At 41.5% G+C, this 25,079-nt stretch overlaps 1 protein-coding gene across 1 annotated transcript in view; it reads left to right on the top strand.

Annotated features, from left to right (window-relative positions):
* The window catches only part of LOC133134895 (gamma-aminobutyric acid receptor subunit beta-1-like), a 124,240-nt gene that overhangs the window by 30,734 nt on the left and 68,427 nt on the right, over positions 1–25,079 (top strand). The window contains exon 4 of the mRNA XM_061251466.1: positions 9,244–9,464. Coding sequence (XP_061107450.1) covers positions 9,244–9,464 — 221 coding nt within the window. The remainder of the gene's footprint in view (positions 1–9,243; positions 9,465–25,079) is intronic.

Here is a 25,079-nt window from a genome sequence, read left to right as displayed (position 1 = left end):
AAGACTAGACAAGGAAAACACAGAACCTGACAAAAGGTACTCTGAACGAGCTTCTTCTTTAATGTTACTAGTCCAGTCATGCAAACCATTCTGCAATATTATGTAATTAAGTGAGTGAAAATGAAGGTGTATGAAGACAGAAAGAACTATTGTCTTATGACTGGAGATGAGGTGATGGTCTTCTGGTAAAATTAGTGTTAATAAGTCGGGTGTCAATTTCAATTTTCCACTTTCACCCACCTTCGCATAGCCATATAGCGACCATATAGGCCATATAGCGACAGTTTAGATAAGTATTTTTCTAAAATATAAAATAGATTTACATTTACATTTACATTTTAGTCATTTGGCAGACGCTTTTAATCCAAAGCGACTTACAAGTGCATAGGTTCTACCACAAGTCAAAGCATCACATCCAGAACTAGGAAAATACACCTGGACTGCTGTTCTAAACATATAGTCGTCATCATAAGTGCAATTTTTTTATTTTTATTTTTTTTTGGGGGGGGGGGGGGGGTTAGACAGGGATAGGGGTATCAGAAGGGGGGGGCGGGGTAAATCAGGAGGGGGGACTAAGGTAGAGTTTGAACAGGTGTGTTTTGAGTCTGCGTCGAAATAGGGGGAGGGATTCTGCTGTCCTGACAGTGGTAGGCAAGTCATTCCACCACTGAGGAACCAGAACGGAAAACAGGCGTGAACGTGCAGCTCGACCGCCAGGTGCCCGTAGAGAGGGAATCGTAAGGCGACCAGAGCTGGCAGACCGGAGTGGTCTAGCTGGGGAGTAGGGAGTGATCAGGGATTGTATGTAATGTGGGGCAGTCCCCTTAGCAGCCTGAAATGCCAACACTAGGGCCTTGAATCGGATGCGTGCGGCAATAGGAAGCCAGTGGAGGCCAATGAGAAGCGGGGTGACATGAGCCGACCTGGGCTGACTGGTGATCAAGCGGGCTGCAGCATTCTGGACCAGCTGGAGGGGCTTGATGGCGCACGCTGGGAGACCGGCTAGGAGGGAGTTGCAGTAATCCAGGCGGGAAATGACGAGCGCCTGGACTAGGAGCTGGGTGGCTTTCTCCGTCAGGAGATGACGGATGCGGCGTATATTAAACAGAAAGAACCTGCAGGTTCTGGCAGTGGAGGATACTTGTGGAGCCAGGGAGAGGCAGTTATCAAGAGTCACCCCAAGATTTTTTGCCGTACGGGAGGAGGAAACTACAAAGTCCTCCACAGTCAGTGAGAGGTCGATTGACGGAGAGGACTTAGCAGGGATGTAGAGAAGCTCAGTTTTGGCAAGGTTGAGCTTCAGGTGATGGGAAGTCATCCATGCAGAGATATCAGCCAAGCAGGCAGAGATCTGTGTGGTGATTTGGGTGTCAGGGGGGAAGGAAATGAAGAGTTGGGTGTCATCAGCGTAGGAGTGATAAGAGAAGCCGTGGGAAGAGATAACAGAACCAAGAGACATGGTGTATAGCGAGAAGAGGAGAGGCCCAAGAACCGAGCCCTGCGGGACTCCAGTTCGTAGGGGTTGAGGGTCGGAGAGTGCGCCCCTCCAAGTCACCTGGTAGGAGCGACCAGAGAGGTAGGAGGAAAACCAAGCGAGTGCAGAACCTGTGACACCCATCCCAGCCAGCGATGAGAGCAGAATCTCATGGTTGACTGTATCGAAGGCGGCCGACAGGTCGAGGAAGATGAGGATAGAGGAGAGGGATTTTGCTTTAGCAGAGTGGAGTGCCTCAGTGACCGCGAGCAGGGCGGTTTCAGTGGAGTGGCCACTCTTGAAGCCAGACTGGTTGGGGTCATGAAGATTGTTGTGGAGAAGATAGGTGGACAGTTGGGAGCAGACCGCCCGTTCCAGGGTTTTAGCGAGAAAGGGAAGAAGAGAGACAGGCCGGTAGTTGTTCAGGGCAGAGGGATCGAGAGTAGGTTTTTTGAGGAGGGGAGTGACTCTGGCCCTCTTCAGGGAAGAGGGCATGGTGCCGGAAGAGAGGGAGGTGTTGATTAGAGAGGAGAGAAAAGGGAGAATGTCCTCAGATATAGATTGTAGGAGGGGAGAGGGGATGGGGTCAAGAGGACAGGTGGTTGGGCGGTGGGAAGTAAGGAGTTTCAGCGTGTCGGCGTCAGAGAGGGGAGAAAAGGAGGTTAGGGAGTTGGGGAGGGTAGGAGGGTCAGCAGGGGTGGAGGGTTGGGAGAAGGAATTGCGAATAGCATCGACCTTCTTTTCAAAGAAGGAGACAAAGTCATCAGGTGTGAGTGATGAGGGGGGTGGGGGGGGAGGGGGGGCCAGAAGAGAGGAGAAAGTTGAAAACAGTTTGCGGGGATTAGAGGCGGCCGCGTTAATTTTCGAGTGAAAGAAGGAAGATTTAGCTAGAGAGACAGAGGAATGGAAAGATGATAAGAGGGCATGGAAGGAAGCTATATCACTGGGGAGACAGGACCTTTTCCATTTTCTCTCCGCTGCCCGCAGTTCGGTTCGGACAGCTCGTAGAGCATCAGAAAGCCAGGGACTGGGGGGGGAGGCCCGAGCTAGTTTGGTGGTGAGGGGACACAGAGAGTCAAAGGAAGATGAGAGGGAGGACATGAGAGTTGTAGCCGCATCATCGGTAGACAGTCGAGAGAAAGACTCCGCAGATGGTAGGGAGGAGAGGATTGTAGATGAGAGGGTGGAGGAAGGCAGGTGGCGTAGGTTCCGTCGACAGGTGACAGTGGATGGTGGGAGAGATGGATGGGTGTTAGAGGAGAGTGGAAGAGAGAAAGAGATGAAGGAGTGGTCAGATATATGGAGTGGTGTTACAGAGAGGTTGGTTGTTGTGCAGCTCCTTGTGAAGATGAGGTCAAGAAGGTTGCCTGCTTTGTGGGTGGGAGGGGAAAGAGTGAGGGTAAGGTCAAAAGAAGAGAGGAGGGAGAGAAAGGTAGACTGGGTGGACTCTGAGTTGAGGTTGAAGTCACCCAGGAGGATCAGGGGGGTGTCATTGACAGGTGAGGAGCTGAGGAGGATGTCCATCTCATCCAAAAAGTTCCCCAGAGGACCCGGGGGGCGATAAACAACAATGATAAACAGTTTGCACGGCAGAGTAACAGAAACCGCATGAAATTCAAAAGAGGAGAAGGAGAGGGATGAGGAGAAGACACTAGATCTCCATGAGGATGAGATTAGGAGACCTGTGCCACCTCCTCTTCCAGAGGATCTGGGTGTGTGGGAAAAAGAGAAGGCAGAGGAAAGGGCAGCCGGGGTGGCCGTGTTCTCAGGTGAGAGCCACGTTTCAGTTAAAGCAAGAAAGTCAAGGTTGAGGTGGGAGGCATAGGCAGATATGAAGTCTGCTTTCTGGACGGCGGACTGGCAGTTCCAGAGGCCACCAGCCACACAGAGATCAATACCAGGGGATCTGGGAGGGAAGGTGAGGTTAGAGATATTCTGCCCATGTTGGCGGGAGGCGAACCTCCTACCTGACTGGGACCTGGGGAGAGGAGAGAGGACAGGGATGGGAAGGAAACACATGGAGAGAACTAGGGAGGACAAGGGGAGTACTACACAGTGGAATGAGGGCAGGCAGCAAAAACAAAATCAAACATCAGGCTCTCGGACAGCCTGGATGGACACCCGTAGATAGACACCCTCGACTTTGTACACCTGCGACTTCGTACGCCGAGGCAAGTAGCCGAGGCTGCCGCACACAGCTGCCGCTGGTGCGCTACACAACTGCTTAAATAACACTGACGCTGAATACAGAAAATGCAACCAACCCACTGCAGAACACTAATGCACACTGAAGTGAGTTCAGGTGTGCCAGTAATTATACCCTGAGCAGGGTGCAAAGTATTGGCTCCTCCTACAACAAAAGCTGTGGCCTGCCAGCCAGTAAAACAATAGCCTAACTTAATAGCCTAGCTTACCTGAGAGAAACAAATACCTAACCCAGTTTCACTGAATCTAAATAAACACCACTTGTAATAGCTAACAAACAAACAAGTACACAACAGAACACTATAATGACAACTAAACTGAATTTAGAATCAGCAAGCAAACAAATAATACTTAACTAATCCAGGAGAAAATGCAACCAACCCACTGCAGAACACTAATGCACACTGAGATATTGTAATATGGTCAATGTGGAATGAGATTTATGTTGGTTAATTACAGTAATACAATTCTTACTGTCAAGACTTCTTCTTAAAAGTGGAAACAGTATACACGTCTCTAGAATTGGATCCAGACTGCCTTTATGATAAGATAATTAAACAGAAAAAGTATCCTGTGTGTAATCTCTCAGAATGTTGATAATGTATGTACTAGGGCTTTTACAAACACAGTTTAATTTCCCTTAGGTCTCTTTCCTGTACGCTTCAAGCAGTCTGGGGATCAGTCAAGGAGGTAATAGAATAGCATCACTTCTCATTTTATTGGTGAGATGCATGTCAGTTCCATTCTGCAAAGGTTTCTAAAGAGGCGATGAACTACATGCAGAAACACACCTTCGGGAATTGCTCCGATACATGATGGATGATCTGAATGGTCTGCATTCATTTTTAATCCTTTTGTTTCTGTGTGCCCCTGTCTGGTCGGCGGCAAAAAGCAATGGATCAAACTTAAACACGGTACCTCAGACAGTGAAAAGACACCTTTTATGCTCTCCTAGCTAACTGAAATGCATGGCTGGGAACAGAGCTGTGCAACAAAGTTCTGATGGAAAACAGTCAACATTTGTACTAAACATTTGTTCTCATTCCAAATGATGCTGAACAAGGGTAAGAAGGAGGTGGGGAACAGTGCCCCTGGATGAAAGACGGAAGAGAGTATAAGGGAAAGAGAGGATCAATGTCAAGTGTACAACATAGAGGGCAACAGGACTCAATGTCTTGGGAATCCATCTAGGCCACATTGACTTGCTGGTACTTAGCATAAACTTGGCATAAACGCACCATTTTTTAATTAAACAAAGAGTCAGATGGATGACAAGAAGAAGCTAGTGAATTAGGCTAGTAGTTTAGAATTTAGTCATTCAAAGAATGGTTCAAAGAAACAGGTCTGCTGCAACCATAAGGTCGGCAGCAAACCTCAGCATTACACAATGTTATGGCTCCATTTACTGGGTTAATTCCCATAGCTGACGATAATGTTTCATGCAGGCTCAGAGGCAGAGATGAAGATGCCTTGGATGGGGGGTGGGGGAGCCACACTAATTTTGGAGTAGAAAAAAAAGCAGCAACCAGGTGATTTATACCTACTGTAAAACATCCCCCTCCCCACTATCCAGCAGCCTGGGGGCCAGCAGGACCAGACGAGCACGGATAATTAAAGCAGACTGTTCGGGCAGACGGCACATTGGGGGGAGGGATGGACAGCGGGTTGTGGGTGTGGCGGGGGGTGTGGCATAAGGAGCGCCACGCAGCGCGTGTTTAGTTGACTTGCCTCAGTCGATGAGGCAGGCAAGGGGGGGGGGGGGACAAGTATGAACACACCTGAACGCATTTCCACCAAACGCTCACTGCGAACGGCTGCCTTTTTCTGGCACCATACGTCATTTGGCACCCTTCATACATACTCTGTATATTCACAGGGCTTCTGTGTGTTCACGCAAGCGGTTGCATAAAATCTGTGTTAAATAATTGCCCAAACTTTTTTCTTTCTCCCTAAAACCGTCAAGTATTTTTGGAAAATATATCCTCTTTATTCACTCTGAGGTTTCTAAAGCCATTAGGTGCACCTCATGAGATGGAAACTGGAAGCCTAAAATCACAGACGCCTCAAATGCCAGTGATTATATAAAAACACACTAAGGGACTGTGCTTATATTAAGCAACTGGCTTCCATGTGTCCTTATACCACCAAGCCTCTTCCAGTACAAATACAGTAAGACTGAATAAAATCTTTGCATGTAGTTTGACTTCATTACAACCACCTGCTTTGTGTGCCACCTGTGTAGAAAACCTCTTGTGCACAGATGAGGCTGGAACTGAAAGAGTGAAAACAGCAGGGGAGAGACATCTGTCTTTCAAGATTTCACTTCACTTTCACTTCAAGTATATTTCATTTTTCTGACACCTACAAGAGTGTCCAGGTCAGATTCAACAAGGGCAATGGTTGCCAGTGGTTTTGCTTCGGTTGAAGGATTTCACATTGCAGTGCAGTCTTTCATATCACGAAAATAACAAGCAAAGAAATGTTTAAGTGTCCTCATGCCATTGATAAAGGGTGGAAGCTATTTTCGTGCCAATGTCTTCATTTTCAAATGTGCTGCTATTCTCTGTTAAAGTTGTCTATGGTGCTTTGTCATCTGTGTTAATTTCCTATATCTATGGTCTTGTGCTCCATCTGTAGCTTATTACCTTGTCTGTGATGCTTTGCCTCACATTCATCTCTTATCATTGTTTTAATGATTTGTGCAATTTCTTAATTTCCTACTGCCATCTATGATGCATTGTCTTATTTTTTCAGATCGTAGAACTATATATTGTGCTTTACAACATGGGCATACAGATTGTTTTATGCCATTTCACAGTATGTACTGATACTTTTGCATAAAAATGCATGCTGTGAATCACACCAGGCAGGAATAGCTTGAAGTTTGACAAGAGCATAACTAGCACTTGAAACCGAACACAACTTTGACTGGAGCTCTCTGCTGCTGTTACACCGGCCATCCAAAAAGTAATAAGCTGCTGTTCCAAAAAACGATCAAACACTGACTGCCTCTACAGCTGTGTCACATAGAATTCTACTTAATTAAGTCCCTAAAGCTTTCCTGCCCTCTGAGAGTTTGAGCAAAGCAAGAGTCAAACCCTCTGTAGCATTAATAAATGATTTCCCAGCATGGAAACCACTGTTGATTGATTTGCAGCAAGAACCTTGCCTTCACTTGCAAAAGCCTTTGCGGACTTTGCAATGCCATTGGCTAATCTTAACTGCCCCATAAAATGTGGGCTGTCATTCTATGTATATTCAATATCTTCATATACATTATCTCTGCTTGAGCAAAGAAGGAATTACTAAATAAAGGAATGAACAGGTTCCTAAAATGGTCCTATTTAGGGATTCAACTTTGAAACCGGATATTTGGAGAAATACAAATGTGTATACATAGAAACAGGATAAGAAAATACGCTTTAATATTTACTATCATGACAGTCAAAGTTATATTGCCCAGTTGTGGAATATAAAGTCTGTTTGAAGCAACATTGCCTTAGATATGGATGCTGTGTTGTGTAGGGAAGAGGGATTACATTACTGTCAATATGTTCCCTTCTGGACACAAGTGAATTTCTCACAAGTCAGTTATTCATTTTTATTTTATTGTGGTTTCACATTTTTTCTTTATCCCCTTCTATTTTTACTGTGTGTGTGTGTGTGTGTGTGTGTGTGTGTGTGTGTGTGTGTGTGTGTGTGTGTGTGAATATATACAGTATTTACACCCAACATGAACCCTTTATGAAAACGAGCAAGGGGGTCAGACTATAGATTTATTTTAGCAAAAATACCTTTTCATCCAGTTTCATTTGAAATGTATGCTGAGCATTTCATCTAAAATATTGAAAACCCAACATCATATTTGAACTTTGGACATCATATTGAAGAGCAAGTGTGGCATCCTCAATATGATTCCAGAGACTTGAAAGCAGCTCTGCAGTAGTCTAACTTACTGTTAAATAAATGTAGCCTACAGTTCAAAAGTTTACATAAACTTGGCAGTCTTGAGTTTCCAATGATTTCTGCAACTCTTGTGTTTCTGTGATGGACTGATTGGAACACATATGTGATGGACTGATTGGGACAAAAAACATTAATGCATTTTGCATCCTTTATAAATGTATTATAGATCTTCTGGAAATTGACAGAAGCAGTCAAAAATATACATACAGCAACTTGATTGATCCATTTTGATGTAGAAAGTTGTGTCAATCAAATTTGCTTTGTTGCATGTCCTCATAATTTCTTGTGAGTGATTATGATTGACTACGGCTGGTGACTTTGCTGAGTCCATTTAAATAGGACTGGTTTGATACACTCATTAGACTCAGCTACATACGCTACAATGGGAAAGTCTAAGGAGCGCAGCACAGATCTGAAATCATTGACTTGAACAAGTCAGGAAAGTCATTTAGAGCCATTTCAAAGCAGCTACAGGTCCCATTATCAACTGTGCAAAAATGTTCGTTAGTATAAAGTGCATGGCATAGTTGTGTCATTGCCACGATCAGGAAGAAAACACAAGCTATCACCTGCTATTGAGAGAAAATTGGTCAGGATGGTCAAGAGAATTAGAATGAATTAGAATGAATGCAATGAATTAGAAGCTGATAGAACACAGGTGTCAGTGTCCACAGTCAAGCGTGTTTTACATCGCTATGGCCTTCTAAAGTTCTGTGGTCAGATGAAACAAAAATTGAGCTATTTGTATGTTTGGAGTGCATATATGAATATGTAACCCCAAGAACACCACACCTACCGTAAAGCATGGTGGTGGTAGTATTATGCTCTGGGTCTGTTTTGCTGCAAGTGGAACTGGTGCTTTACATAAAGTAAATGGAATAATCAAGAAGGAGGATTACCTCCAAATTCTTCAGGAAAACCTAAAATCATCAGCCAGAAGGTTGGGTCTTGGATGCAGTTTGGTGTTCCAACAGGACATTGACCCCAAACACACATCGAAAGTGGTAAAGAAATGGCTAGAATTAAGGTTTTAGAATTGCCATCCGAAAGTCCCGACTTAAACCCCATTGAGAACATCAAGCCAACAAGTGTAATTGAACTGCACCAATTCTGTCAAAAGGAGTGGTCAAAGATTCAACCAGAAGCTTGCCAGAAGCTTGGGGATGGCTACCAAAAGTGCCTAATTGTGGTGAAAATGGCAAAGGGACATTTGACCATTGCTGTATGTATATTTTTGACCCAGCAGATTTGGTCACATTTTCATAAGACCCATAATACATTCATAAAAGAACCAAAATTTATGAATGTTTTTTGTGAAAAAGAAGTATGCGCTCCAATCATTCCATCACATAAAAATAATAATCCTTCATAAGCATTTGTAGGAATTTAGGTTAAGTTACATCAAGTGCTGTTCCACTCTTTACAGCATTTCAGATAGCATGTGTCCTGCATTTTGAGTGATTTGCAGCCGTACAATTTTGGTGGTACGATACAATTCAGTAAATTCAAGCATAATTCTTAAAGACTTTCTGAAAATGCATTTAGTGTAAAGTTGTAGAGCAAATCCCACAGGTTCATTCCTTTTCTTATGGCTACAGGATTACACCATCACCATGTACTTCCAGCAGTCATGGAGAGACAAGAGGCTGTCCTACACGGGGATCCCTCTCAACCTTACTCTGGACAACAGGGTTGCTGACCAACTCTGGGTCCCTGACACCTACTTCATAAATGACAAGAAGTCCTTTGTGCATGGCGTGACTGTCAAGAACCGTATGATACGCCTGCACCCAGACGGCACAGTGCTGTACGGCCTCCGGTGAGTCAAGGTTTCTTCCTCTTCCATCTCTCTATCAATCTCTCTCTCTCTCTCTCTCTGGCTGTTACATCAAGACAGCAGAAATGTCTCTCTGTTCATAGGTTTTGTGATAGAGTGAGATAGCTGCTTGGAATTATGGGTAATGTGTGTTTGAGATGTATGTCTGTTTTTGTTGTAACAGGGCTCTCTTGAGATCATTGAGATCTTGATCTCAATGAGACCACCTGTTTAAATAAAGGAATAATAGGGAACTGGACTTCTGATAACTGGTTAGAATTATGTTAATTTTTATCAAGAGATGAAAAACATGAATTTCTAGGAACTGGATTCCACTGACTGTGACACACATGCCTATTTATGTCTTGGTTTTCATCGTTTACCATAGAGTGCCACATATTTTTCATACATTACATTGCTTCCACTGTCTGTTTGCTAGAGGTCTTGAGGTGCATCTTGACTGATAGGGATGACCCACAGATCAAGGCTGTCTCTGACCTCAACTGCAAGTACATTGCAATGCTCTGAATGAGACATCACAATAATCACATTCCATGTTAAAAAACAAAATAAATAAAAACTGTGATTCACAGACAGGTCTGCTTTGGCAAGGGACACTTCTGTCAAAGAGAGCAGCCCTGAAAAGAGAAAGGCCGTGATACTGTAGGTCTGCCCTGGCAGAATGAATAGATCAGAGGAACACATGCGGGTACTTTTCCCCTATGTCATGATCACAGGGGCTACAAAGGAAAATATTTCCATTGAATCCAATGGGAATGCACTAACAGACAACACAAATTCCCTGTATAAAGTAAAAAAACAAGAGATATGTATAAAACTAGAATGTCTACCGATTATGTTATGTTAAGCCGGCGAGATACAATGAGATAAAATTGGCAAGATTATACCAGTCTGGCAGCATACTGTCCCTTATATCACTAGCTAGCTGGTGAAATTAACATGAACACATTTAATTGCTTAAACTATACATGTATTTGCTGCATGTGCAGTTTGAGGAGTGTAAAACACAACAGCGACATGATAGTTCGTAGCACGTCTATGAGTTTTCCCATTGTATTATGAGCATGAAGCGAATCATCTTTAATAGGATATGGCAAGTGTACAATATGCAAATGCCAATCAGGGTTTTTCAATACCTTGGCTGTGCAGTTCACAACACAACAACTTATTTTGGGGCATTTTATAGCTTCTTTTTTTTCCAATGGGAGCAGCTGCGATGTGCACCCTAAACGGGGCGTGGCATTCAAAAGGACGCTTCAGTGATGCGAACCACTCTGATTGATAGCCCACTCCCCAATGACAGATGTGCATCAGTGTGTCATGGGCTGCTCCTAAATAACGAGCTAAATAGTAAAAATGAGCTCTGTGTATAACATTAACGTACTTAATTGTTCACAAGGGACCTCAGTGATTGAGTCACTGTTAACAGTCCCTTTTCATTTTCATTGTAGGAAGCCAGCCATGTAATGGTGGACATTGGGAAAGTATAAAATGTGTTTCTTTTACTGCCTCACAGATAAGCTAAGATGATATCAGCTCACAGATCAGATAACTGTTTCAGAAGAAGCAGATTTTATCACAGATCAGATAACTGTTTCAGAAGAAGCATCAGACATTAAAAAAATAAAATAAAATATAGTGGCCTTCATGTACACAAAATACTGCAAATACTATATAATAAATCTGTCCCACCCAATCAAAATGATCCATACAAAAGTAATGGAAATAACTAGGGGTGAGCGAGTACTGCATTATTTGTATTTATATCCATATCCGTTCAACCAATTCAATGAGCTATATCCGTATCCGTAGACTACTCATATTCGGAAGTGGGCGTGATGTAACTTGGAAGTGGTGTCGTTTAACCCTCTGGGGTGTGAGGGCAAAATGAGGAAAACTGGTGACTGTGCCATACTCTGACATTTGTGTCATTTTAATCAACTTTATAGACAGTGATTCCAAATTGTTTCATGTCTTTGTTTTCAACACAAACTCAGCTACAATAATATGACAACAGTAAGTAGGTCAAAATCATATGTTGGTTGTGAATTGCTCAAGAATCACACAAATTGTAAACGGTAGTTTTGAACATGTACAGGAATGCTGTAAATACATGCAGTAACCAATTGTAGCAAAATTTTTGGATCACTGAAATTCATTCATCTAGGTCTTGGGTATCAAAAGATGACAATATATATATATATATATAATATAAAATAAATTACAAAAGGTAGTGTTTTTCAGAACCAGTTGACAATGGGAGGGCTAATGGCCTTTCTTCAATGAATATTTATGTGGTATGCAGTCCAGCCAGGTAAGTAGGCTTTTCAACCCTGGCCTGACCCATCCCTACCTCTAAGACAGTCCCCCATACTACATCGCGATTTGCAGTATATTGAAACCAAGACTTTCACCTGGAGCACAACTACTGCAGTTTTGCACTCTGTTATGCAGGTAAATCTGTATTAAATATTTATCTGGTTAATCTTAACATTAATGAAAAACTGAAAGTGTCTATATAAAACGATGTGTGTACATGTGTGAACAATTTTACAAGGAACACTTTTGGCTGAGCCACCTGCCCGTTCGTATCAGCACCACTATCTGCTTTGCCATCACACGCGCCCTGTAAACACACGCCCACGTTGTCTTAAAGCACTGCACTATACTCTTAAGCAACACTTTGGTTTCAAGCATACAGTTTGTTTCATAAATAAAATAATGCAGATAAAAATCACTCAAATAACATACCGTAAATTACAAACACTTGACCAGCGACCACACTCCCATCAAGACCGCTAACTCTCACAGCAGAGGCAATACACCTCATTCAATACACTGGGCTCACATGGCTTATACATTTCAAAATAAGTAAGGTCGAAACAAAACTGCGCCATACCTTGCTATCAGGTGACGTCTATACTACAGTACAGGCAGCCAAATGTAGCTAGGCTACCAACCGGGTTACAAATTAAGTTCAATTCAGCTAGTTCACCATTTTAGAAGCTAAAACTGTAGTCATTGACATGATCATTAAAACACTGTACTTATACGATTGATTTATTTAACAGCCCCGGCCTGAGAATGCAATAAGTCTGACCTTGGTAGAAAGCTCACTCCATACAGCGTGTTGCCGTTCATGCTTTGAAATGTTTGTGGCGTGTCTATATAATACACGTATCGGTAGCAACCCGGAACATACACCTGATAAGCTTCAGTCAGGAACACCCAGTGACTATAGTTCCTACCAGAGGTGCGTTCAAGATAGCAAACGTTCACGGAAAACTATGTTTGCAGCAAACAGTTGCTGTTGAACGATTTTAAATGAACATTCCATTTAGTTCTCCTCCAACGCATTTTGAATACAAATGGATGCGACTTAAATTGTAATGTTTCTGTATTTGTTCTGTATGTTTTCATGTTTAGGCTTGTTTATTATTCATTTTTCTTAGTTACCTGGTTTATGTTTCCCATTACAGTTCTCCATTGTCCTCCCCTGTTATGTCTGCGTCTGAATGTTTACCAGTCTAGTCACTCCCCTGTCTGCGTGTCCCACTATTCGGGTGGTTACGGTAGTTTTCGGTTTTTCAACATTTTTTCTAAGACTCACGATTCTTACTTCCTGCCTTTTCTTGGTAGTTAAATGTTATAAATCACAACTCTTACTACCTACTACTAATCTAGGTTTTGTACAGTACTAATCCGATTAATACACTTACTGTCTGTCTAACTAACTAACTAACAATCACTTTTATTGGGTAGTTTAGAAGTATTCACGTAACTAACTCACTAACGCTATCTCTTAGTATTTCTGCACTGTTCTGTAACTCCGCCTCCCTATGCTATCCCTGATTACTCGTTTAGTTTCAGCGAAGTGTTCGCACCTGTCTCTAACTATCACTACGTCTTCAAACTATGCAAATGTCTACTCCCTAATCCGGAGCCGTATGTTTTACATGTTTTGTTTCGTGCATCCAGTCCGCGTTTTCGTCTCCCTCCCGTTATTATGTTATTACCCTATTATGTTTCCCCACCTGTTGTCTATTTGTTTAGCCCACCTTTTCCTCTGCCCTGCCTAGATTGTCACCTTCCATCTTGTATTTAAACCTCAGTCTCAGTATGCTTCTTTGTCAGAATGCTGATCTAAGTAAGTGCCGATTGTGTGTAAGCCTTATTATAGAGATTCTTGATAGACACCCCTTTGCCTTGACTTCCGTACCTGCCTTGCCCTCTTGTTTTGTTTGCTCATCTGATCTCTGGTTTTTTCGACGTTGTTTTGTATTTTTTGACAACAAGTTTGTTTTTGCCCTGTTGTACCTTCGCCCTGTGATTTCCTGGATTTTGACCTCTCGCTTGTTTTTTTACTATTCTTCTGCTTTTCGTTTTTGGCTTTGTACTGGATCTCTTGGCTTTTGACCACTGAACATTAAAACTTCGATTTTTGGATTATTCTGTGGTCTGCGTCTGGGTTCTCTGCACCGTACATAACATAAATTTAATGCCAGCTAGCTTATTTGTTGCTCCTCTGTGATTTATTTTTCAAGGTAAGTACAAATATTACATTGATTAAAGTGTATTATAACAGCCAAATAATTGTCAACTTTTGTTCTCGCCGTGTCTTCCCCATCGGTAGCCATTTCTGTTCGCAGCGCACTACCTTTTCAAATTGTTAGCTAGAAAAAAGTTTATATATTCGCGAACATTTCACACTTTGACAATATACTAGTTAAGTAGTTACATCCTTAATCTACCATCAGAGCAAATTGAAGACGTCAAACCTCTAAGAGGACTACAGCAGCACAAGACTTAATGAGTCTAAAAAAATGTCTAAAATACCTAATAAAGTGCTCACTGAGTGTATGATCAATAGACTTCACAGGTCAACATAATCCCAAAACTTGTCCACCTGAGCATACTCCAAAGACATGCATAAACATATCTAATATGAATGAAGGAATAATGATTCATTTTGTGTCATACCACCTCAAGTGGTCCATTGCACATGGGATTGCATGACACCAGATATTAATAATATATAAAACACAGACTTCCCGGTCACATAACATAACACAAACTTAAAACACTTTTCCTAAGACCCCACAGCTACTTATATAACGTGCTTTCTTTGAGTCCAGGCTTTATCTAGAAAATCCACAAAGGCAAATGTTTCCTTGTCACATTATTTCAGACAAAAGAGAGCTGTGTCGAGGACCCGGCCCTAGGCCCCCCTGATGAGAGATTGACACGGGATGGGTTAGGAAGGAATGCATTGTTAACCCCTCGCACACGCCATCGAGGTGGTAGCAAGAACGCCCGTAAGAGGAAAAATATGTGGTTCAGAGATAATGAGCAGCCATACTTATCAGTAGAGGAGTCTGAAGTCAGGGGACTTAGATTTAGGGTTTTAAGGAGCAAGGTTAAAGTTCTGACTGAGAATACCCCAACCCTACAGGGGAGGGGCACAATGCCTGGCTAAAGCAAAAAAAAATAAGGAAAACGGAAGGGATGTCAATACCGAAAGAAGATTAAGAGGCTTTAAGGGCCTTTCTGATTATAATCTGATAATTTATTGGATAGATTCAAAGGACTGACTGTAGAAGAGTTGGAGGATGATTTACACTCAGCTATTGGCTGGATGTCCTTTGTAGATCCCTTAAGGCGCCGCAGAGAGGGGCACCTGAAGAGTGTGTTGAGATGGTGGAGGGCACTAACTTCTGGCTTGTATGAAGTCAAAGTTTGGAGAAAGTCCAAGGAGAGATTATGACAGGGAGACAAATACCAGTGATGAATAGGTTCCCTCTGCGCGCCACTCCAGGATATGGATATGGAGAGAGGAGTGACGTACGCGGTGCGGACTCAGCCCAAGAGTTGTGGCAGCGGGACTGATGTCGAAGAGGTGTTCATGCGCAGCCCTCATCATACAGAAAAGCTGGTGAAAGAGTTAAAGGGCTTTTACGACATGCTTGGAGCCATGAACTGCACCTGGAGGCCAACAGACGGGATGCAGGGTTCCTCCACGCTACAGAACACCTTCCTGCTGGACCCACGCAAGAACCTGAAGCCTCCTCCCCTAACCTCAGTGTCAGTGAGGAGAGGCATATGCTGCGGCTGCACTGCAAAACCCCCGACGTGTTCGAAGACATACCAGTGCACATCCCATACAACAGGTGGGAGAAGTACGAAGTGCAAAGTCACGTCTTTCGAAAGTCTGGGTCCTGATCCTGCCCCAGATTCCCAAACCAATGCAGCTGTTCAAAGAGTTCATCAACAGCAAGGAGGAGGGATCAAATCCCGCAGAAAACTAGATGGCTATATTTAGGGCATGGGTGGTAATTATAATCTATATTACCTGTAAAAGTAGGAAAGGTAGTACATAGAAGCTCAACGTTATAAGTTTCCTTTCATTTTTATGTCTTTTATTTTTTAGTAAGATACTATATACGATATAAATAAGTAGTAGACTTTAGGGGTGTTCGTACCCATTGTATTAATGGAAGTTCAGTAGCTTTTATCTCCGTGAAGGGGGAGCCATAAGATAAGGTAAAGGCCAAAGAGGATGATGGGTATTTGAGGGGTGTACCTTGACTTTTAAACATCATGGTGGAAAGGTAAATTAGAAAGAGCTAAAGGGGTATATGTAACTTGCATGTGATCAGCAAACTGAAAGATGATATTTACACTGTAATCTGTATAACTCTATTCTTTTGATTGATTATAATAAAGTATATCTTACTATAATCATATGTGATAAAGATACTTTAGAGGAATACATTGAATACAGGACATCGAATACCAGATTTGCATCACACCCTTCACTTCGAGACTGGGCTGGAAGTTCAGTAGAACTTACCAGGGCTCCAGAACGTTCGGAGTACTTGAGTTCGTCCCCGAGACACCTCATGGTGAGGTACTGCTCGTGGGAACGTGAGGTCTGAGCTCGGCAAGGGGTCCGTGGCTCACGACAGCTGTTAATGGACAAAGCACATAATGGATTATCTGATGAGCTTGACTGCTTCATGATAAGAATGTATTCTGCTTACCTTGTCTTTATCAGTTGCTAGATTTATAACCTTAAACTGAAATGACAAAACAAAACAACTTTGTATGGAAGATCATGTTGTGTACCCCAATAAATTGTAGACAATGCATTTTAAACTATAACATGATTCCAGAGGGTGAAGGTAATTTATTTTGACAAATGATAGGCCCATGGGGTAGGGCTCAGTCTGAAAAATACAAGTAAGAAAACCCAGAAAATTATAAACCTCCTTAAGGTCCTGAAATGCTGAATTCCTATGTGAGAAAATATGTTGGGCAGCCTGTAGAATAGTGGCTAAGGTACATGACTGGGACCTGCAAGGTTGGTGGTTCAATCTCTTGTGTAGCCACCAGAAGATCTGCACAGCTGTTGGGACCTTGAGCAAGGCCCTTAACCCCACATTGCTCCAGGGGGATTGTCCCCTGGAGCAATGCGCCAGCTAAATAACATGTCATGTAATCTGAAATTATAATGATGGGGGTACCAATACCATGTACAGTGAACCTTCTTTCCCTTTCTTTCTTTCTTCGGAACAAGATTCAAAGGCATTGGAACAGCAAGGCCAATTCCATTGTTTTTGCAATACTCAGAATACATTTGTGTTGAGATAAAAAGATGAACGAGACAAGAGTTCAGAATTTCATCTTTTATTTCCTGATTTTTACACCTAGATGTGTTTATCTACTTCGAACATAGCACATGTGGTATCAGACCACTCAATTTTTAGGTAAGAAAAAATATTGGAACAGAGAGGATTTAAGTAAATTAAAGTAAAGTAGCATATCCCTTGGTGCATTCTTCTTTTGTGATGCATTTACTGCAGCCTCTTTCATTGCTTGAAGGGAAAAACCCCCTGAAACAATCTCCTCTTCAGGAGGTAAAATACATGCTCAATAGGATTAAGGTCTGGTGATTGACTTGGCCAGTCTAAAACCTTCCATTTTTTTGTTGTCCTTTGCTGTGTTGGCAGTGTGTTTTGCGTCATTGTCTTGCTGCATGTTGAAGTTCCTCCTAATTAGTTAAATAACCATGGAATCTCATCTACAGTGGTCTCCAGAATTATTGGCACCTTTGCAGTGCACAAATATACTTTAAAAAAAATTATAAATCATTGAGGAACTCAATGCCAATGTGAAAAATACTGTGCTTTTTTTAATGGAACTAATCAAAATTAAACATTTATTTATACAGAGATTTATAAAAAATAAATTTCCACAAAATCATGGTTCCATAATTATTGGCACCCCTGGTTTAGTACTTGGTGCATCCAAATCTGGCAAGGAGCATGGAATCTATTCCTGTAATGCTTCACAAGATTAAGGAACACATTTTGAGAGATTTCTGCATCTCTGTTTTGACTTCATACACACCAATGCTGTATCTATCCAAAATGTAAAATTGTATGTTCAGTAAGGCTAGGCGTGTTCAGAATACTCATTCATAAGAATGGCATCTGTCAGTTTACAGTAGGTGGGTTCCATCATCAAGAACAAGGGACGTAATCTACTATGGAACACTGTCACCACCTGATTGGACTGCATTCAACATTGTTGATGTCAACTTAAATCTTTTTGAAGTTATTTTCTAAAGAACCCAGCCACTTTGTTAATCTGTGCAACTCCTATCTTATTGCCCTATCTTATTCAGAGGCTGCAAGTCACCCAGTTGAAAGCACAGTGCTTGTGTAATTTATCTTATTCTTTATGGGAGAGGGGTTTTTGTCTTTCTCTTGTTTATTCCCAGTCCTGGTTTGGCAAACACAAGGCAGACTGTGATTATTAAAACAATGTCTGTTAGAATATTTCAGAATGGGGAAATATTGATCAGGAAAGACAGCAGCAGCCATTTTGTGAAGACAGGCCATGTGAATCCCACAAGAGTCCATTTCTGAAGTGAAAATGTCTTTTCATTTTGGCTGGCTGTTGGCAGAGCAGGTGCAAAGCCTTTTTATGCCGAAGGCATTATGTTTACAGGTTGTCAGTCCGTCTGTCTGTCCATCCTTTATCCGTCTGTCTGTCCGTCCATCTGTCCCATTCTTGTGAACATGATATCTCAGGAATCCTTCAATGACACAAATGACACTTGGACTCAGGAGTGAAATTATTACACTTTAGTGGTCAAGGGTCAAGGTCACTGTGACCGCACATCACTCTCAGGAACGCCTTGAGGGTTTTTTTTCTAATTTGGCACAAATGTCCACTTGGACTCAAGGATGAACTAATTAGAATTTGGTGGTCAAAGGTCAAAGTTACCGTGACTTCACAAAAGACGTTTTTGGCCATAACTGAAGAATTAATACGCTAATTGACAAAGTCTCACGCAAATGTCTAATAGGATAACATTATGAAGTGATGACATTTTATATCCAAAAGGTCAAAGGTAAACTTTTCTGTGACATAATGTTTTGCCTACCACTGTAGCTGAGAAAATGATCTTGGGTTATTCTGTTTGTTGATTGGTGATGTAATTATTAGTTGATATTTTAGAATTAGTATCAAACACTTCTTGTTTGAATATTCTTCAAATGTTGTTGGTTTGACAGAAGAAAAATGATGGTGCAAATCAAATAAATTCATACAATATTGTTTAAACATCATTAAAATTGTTTAGAAATCAAATACAATATTTTTTCTTGGTCTTATCATTCCTCTACTCTGCCTTTAACTAAATAATCAGGTTGTAATGAGAACATGTTTTTATTCAACAACGAATGTTGTTTACATTATATATATCACTAATGACAAAGAAACGGCACATTAATTATTTAATGAAATGTATAAAAATACATTAAATTCTACTTCTTATACTTATGTGGAAGTTTAGAAGTTAGTTATTTCTAGACAGATGAGGGATGTAAACTGCAACTTGACTGGTTGGAAGAGGCATATGACCACGAGGTGGTTATTTCACGCTAGTCTTTATTTGAGTGGATACATATGCCCATGGCTATGTCTGGTGGACTTATAGACACAATGGAACCACAGCAAAAATGCTGGACAAATCAAATTTTGGACAATATCACCAAAAATGAGCATTCTGCATTGCTTTTTCTAAGCCATGTCAAGACCGTTTTCCAAAAGGACGCATCTAAACTAAGACAGGCTGCATTAACAGAGGCACCTGCCCAAACCACACTTGCATGCAAAATACAAATATCGCCAGCCTCATAGTTTCGCTGTTAATATACATTTAAAATATTTTGGTAAGGCAGACACGCTATTCTAATTAATCCTGAAAATTGCTTTTTTTAATTAAAAAAAAAAAAAAATTATTTACAGTTTCTCACCCAATTAGAACACGTCCTACTTTTAAACGGACCAGTGCCTTTCCCTGAAAGCGGGTTTTCATGTGCTATGGTTGTTATTAAAATTTTCCAAACGAGGCCCCGTTGAAAATGAATGGTGAAAAGTTAGCTTGTCTGTGACTCTATAATGTAAGGCATGGCACAACAGCAAGCCACACGCCTCATGGACCATACGGTTGCCAGAGCCATATGGAGCCAAAATGGCGGAACGGAAGTGACGTCACTCCAGCAAAGAACTTAACGGCTCTGCTGCCTCTTGACGTCCAGGAGTCAGAATAGCAGGCAGTGTTTTTTGTGTCATTTAGCTTGTGTATAGTTCAAAGGCATACTTTGCTCGATAGGGTACAACCAAATGAGACCTGGGGCCTCATTTATAAAACTGTGCGTAGGATTCACATCAAAAGGTTGCGTACGCATGAAACCCAAGACGTGCGTACGCACAAAAATATTCTGATTCATACAACAGTGCACGCCAGTTTTGTGTGGCGCACCTTTGCCAGCTTCATGTCCCGCCCACAGTTGCCTATAAATAGGCAGTGAAACACCCCTAATGAATATGCATTTCACGAAGACGACAATGGCAAACTAATGGCAATTTCTCACAGTGTGAGATTGAAGTTCTTGTTGGGGAGGTGGACACCCGAAAGAAGACGTTATTTGGTGGGCACAGTATGGGCATTACTAATGTCAAAAAGGCGTTAGAGTGGCAGCATGTGGCTGACGCTGTGAATGCTGTGGGGTCAGCGGTTCGGACCATCGCCGACATTAAAAAAAAGTGGTCTGACATTAAAGTGGACGCTAAAAAGCGCATAGCCATGCACAGGTGGAGTGTTTGCGCCACGAGCAGGGGGGAGGGGACACCGGAGCTCACACGGCTGGACGAGAAGCAGGCAGGGATAATCGGTGAACCCCTCCTGAGTGGAGTAGTGACGGAGGCAATAATGATAATGGTAATAATACACGTTATTTGTCTAGCACCATTGAAAACACAGTTACAAAATTAAGAGATAAAACGAACAAAAATCCATAACAATAAACACATTATAAAACATAATATATGAATATGATAACAATATATGAAACTATGTGCTCGTATCTGCCCGACTGACGAATTGTAAACGGCATCAGAGCAGCGTAATTTGTCCGACTGTTCACCATATTATTTATGAGAATACATTTAATATTGTTTAACAATTCGGCTACATATTTGAGGGATTATTTTGCAACAACATATCTTCGTTTATATTTATCATCCTAAATCATATTTTTTGGGCACTCCAGGGAGCATCAATCAAACAGTGCGTTAATGTGCGTACGCATGGGTCAGAGTTTCCGTGAAGGACCGCACATTTTCCCGTCAAGTTCGTTTTTTATGAATCCCAAAGTTTGCTTAGAAAGTGGCGTACGCATTCTTTTGTGCATACGCAATGTTTAAAATGAGGCCCCTGGTCCGTATCATTGTTTTCTGGTTGCTTGTATAACGTTACATCCCTCTCCAGCTTTGCAATCCCTGCTGAAAAAGACACCTTGAGCTCGGTTTTGAAACAGCTGGTTGACCAGGTAGACCAGCTCCATAGGCTAATCCCAGAATCCCAATGTGTCTGATCTCAACACCGTGTACTGTAACAGTTTTATGTTCTTGGCTATTGTCGGTTGCATCTCACATACTCTTCAAAATACAGCAATCATGCACAGACAACCAGTGGCTGTCATTGTGTGATTCGCCTCTACTGCAACTACTGTATAAACCAGAATGTCAAATTACATTTGTGGAAGAAAACATGTATGGTGGGTCTTATTCCAACCAATTAGCAGGGCTTAATTGGTCTGATTTGTTGATTAGACATCGTCCTGCACAGTTTCCAGTACAAGTAAAGTGAAATATTTTGTTATCTCAGTCTTGATATTCAGCTACTTAGGGGGTTTTCATAATACTGACTTGTGACATAATCTGATTTACATGTACTGAAAGAGAAACTGTGATTATACCCCAGAGAGAATGAAATATAATAAAACCTCTCATGATTACACAGCACATTAAAGTTCCCTGAATTTTCCAAACACCACAATGTCTACACTGTGTAAAGCTCCCCTGATCTAGGTTCTAAATGCACAATTCTCTGTCTTCTGTGGTTAGGATCTGGGCTGAAAAATCATCCCTCGGAATGTAATTTTTCTAATGGATGTGATACGGACTGTTTTGCAGAGTGTTTTTGATATTACAGAGTCATCAAACACATGGTTATCACGGATTGTTCTTTTGCATGCCTTGTTTAATTTTTAACAGTGCATTGAATGTGAAAAACTATTGAGCCTGCCAGTAAATGAGCACAGCATATTTTTCACCAACATGATCATAAGCTATATGTAGGTCATGTTCCTCACAGTCAGGAATATCTGCAGTGATTTCAGCAGCAAGCTGCACCAGGAATATCAGCAGATGCTCCTTTACTGACCATCAATTTTAATTGTTCCTATAGCCCAGAATGACTTTCAGCAGGTTAAGCAACCTGACTTTATTGGCTTATGTAGCTCTTGATGAATTAAAACACACTTTAACGGGGTATAGACCCTTAACAGGGTTAAGGGTCTATGCAATTCAGTAAAAAAAAAGCAAACCCAACTGGATTAATCTGGTGTCACAATAAAGTCTTTGCTGCCCTATGCTAATACAAAAGGAAAGGTTCTTCCAATGAATTGCAGTTTTTCTTTTCTCCAAAAAAACCAAAAAAACTGTGGAACATCTGATTGTATTCAGGCACTGTATGGATGGGCCTCACTGTGTGGTTTCAAATCCAAATATGGGGGTTATGCACGATTGGCACAAGGGTTTCCCAGCTAAGAAAAATAATAAGGCTGCTTATTATTATTATTATTATTATTATTATTATTATTATTATTATTATATTTATTATTATTGTAGAACCTGAAGTGTACCCATTCGGAATGAAGGTCATTTGGAACACTGACATTTTCAGAGCTCTGAATGTGACGTTTAAATACACCAATTTTAGGAAATTAAAAGCCCACTATGTAATTTTGGTGGCTAATACAACAAGCAATATAACAAGTTAAAGCTCTGTAATATCTGTAATAGCCTAGTGTCTAATTATTCTCCAAATAAAAATAGTGGCAAAGATCCTTGTGAAAATCACTTCAAAAGGAAGACTAAATATTTAAAATAAGCCTCGACACTAGTTCCATGTTCGTCTGTTCATTGTCTTCCACATTTCATTGTTATTCATTGTTTTTATTAACAGATGTTTTGGAGTTCTTGCTGATCACACCAAGGAATCTAATTCAAAACTTACTGGTTGAATAATACATTGGAAAGAATAGTTTGCTATTGTTTTGTCAAATAAACCATGCCTAACTACCTCAGATGACTTCACATTGCCACAGTGGGCTTATGGGAGCTATGACAGTAACAAAGGCTCAGTTCAGTATCATCAAGTTCAACAGCAATATTGCTGCCCAGGTTACCAAGTTGCCAGGCAAGATGTTAAATACTACCAGTACCATGATCAACCAAGGTACTTAGTTCTACCCTCATAATTTTCGGCAAAAAGCAATGGAACATTCTGTGGAAATTAGTGGACCTTAAATATTTATTCCTCACAAGTCCCAAGACAGTAAACCCATAGTCAAAAATGAACAATATCATTGTTTTCTGGTCACTTGTTACATCCCTGTCCTGCTTTGCAAGCAAATATCAACCCCTGCTGAAAAAAAACACCTTAAGCTAGGTTTTGAAACAGCTGATTGACCAGTTAGACCAGCTCTATACTCAATATGGTTTGACCAGCTCAAGCTATATTTTGAAACAGATGGGTATCTCAAGCTGGTCATCGCTGGATTTTACACCAGGGACAGCTGACGTCAGCTAGTTGGATAACAAATATTTCTTTACTTTAATGTTAAGTTAATGTTTGTACTGATGAGCTAATTTTAACAACATCCATGTATCTATAAAGCTATTTCGAAATAAATTGCAGTACAGACCAGGTCTAGCTTGGTTGTAGCTATCGAGATACCAAAGTAGGCCTTTGAATTACACTCAAGCTTACTTGCATATTACAGTAAATGTGCTGAGTAGATTTTTTTGGAAGAAAGGAATTGTGCATGAAGCAACTTGAATGTAGCCTGTACGTTAGCTAGACAGAGAAAAAGTGGATGCCATATTATACGTCACCGCCCTTGCTTTTGAACGCGAGGAGGGCAAATGCACTTAGAGCTAGAATAGCAGATTCAAATTGGTGAAGTTTTATGTAGCATGACAGTATCATTGCCAAAATATATTGCATTTAATAGACATATAGACCATGACAACATACAGGACTGTGCAAAAGTTTAAGGCAGGTGTGAAAAAAAATGCTGTGAAGTAAGAATGCTTTCAAAAATCCATCCATCCATTATCTGAACCCGCTTTTCCTGAACAGGGTCGCAGGGGGGCTGGAGCCTATCCCAGCATACATTGGGCGAAAGGCAGGAATACACCCTGGACAGGTCGCCAGTCCATCACAGGGCACACACACCATTCACTCACACACTCATACCTATGGGCAATTTAGACTCCCCAATCAGCCTAATCTGCATGTCTTTGGACTGTGGGAGGAAACCGGAGTACCCGGAGGAAACCCACGCAGACACGGGGAGAACATGCAAACTCTGCACAGAGAGGCCCCGGCCGACGGGGATTCAAACCCAGGACCTCCTTGCTGTGAGGCGGCAGTGCTACCCACTGCACCATCCGTGCCGCCCGCTTTCAAAAATATAAATTTATTTTTTAACAATTAACAAAATGCAAAGTGAGTGAACAGAAGAGAAATCTAAATCAAATCAATATTTGGTGTGACCACCGTTTGCCTTCAAATCAGCATCAATTCTCCTAGGTACAGGGATTTTGTAGACATATTGTCAAGTGTGTGATTAGCCAATTATACCAAACAGGAGCTAATGATTATCAATTTAATATGTAGGTTGAAACACAATCATTAACTGAAACAGAAACAGCTGTGTAGGAGGGTTAAAACAGGGTGAGGAATGGCCAAACTCTGCTTCCAAGGTGAGGTTGCTGAAGACAGTTTAATGTCAGCAGTCATACACCATGGCAAGACTGAGCACAGAAACAAGACACAAGGTAGTTATACTGCATCAGCAAGGTCTCTCCCAGGCAGAAATGTGAAGGCAGACAGGGGTTTCCGGATGTGCTGTCCAAGCTTTGTTGAAGAAGCACAAAGAAATGGGCAATGTT

Source organism: Conger conger, chromosome 8 (genome assembly GCF_963514075.1).
Source record: "Conger conger chromosome 8, fConCon1.1, whole genome shotgun sequence".
In the NCBI taxonomy this organism is placed as follows: domain Eukaryota; kingdom Metazoa; phylum Chordata; class Actinopteri; order Anguilliformes; family Congridae; genus Conger; species Conger conger.
Note: the sequence above shows the minus strand (reverse complement) of the source record. Positions and strands in the feature narration are given on the sequence as shown.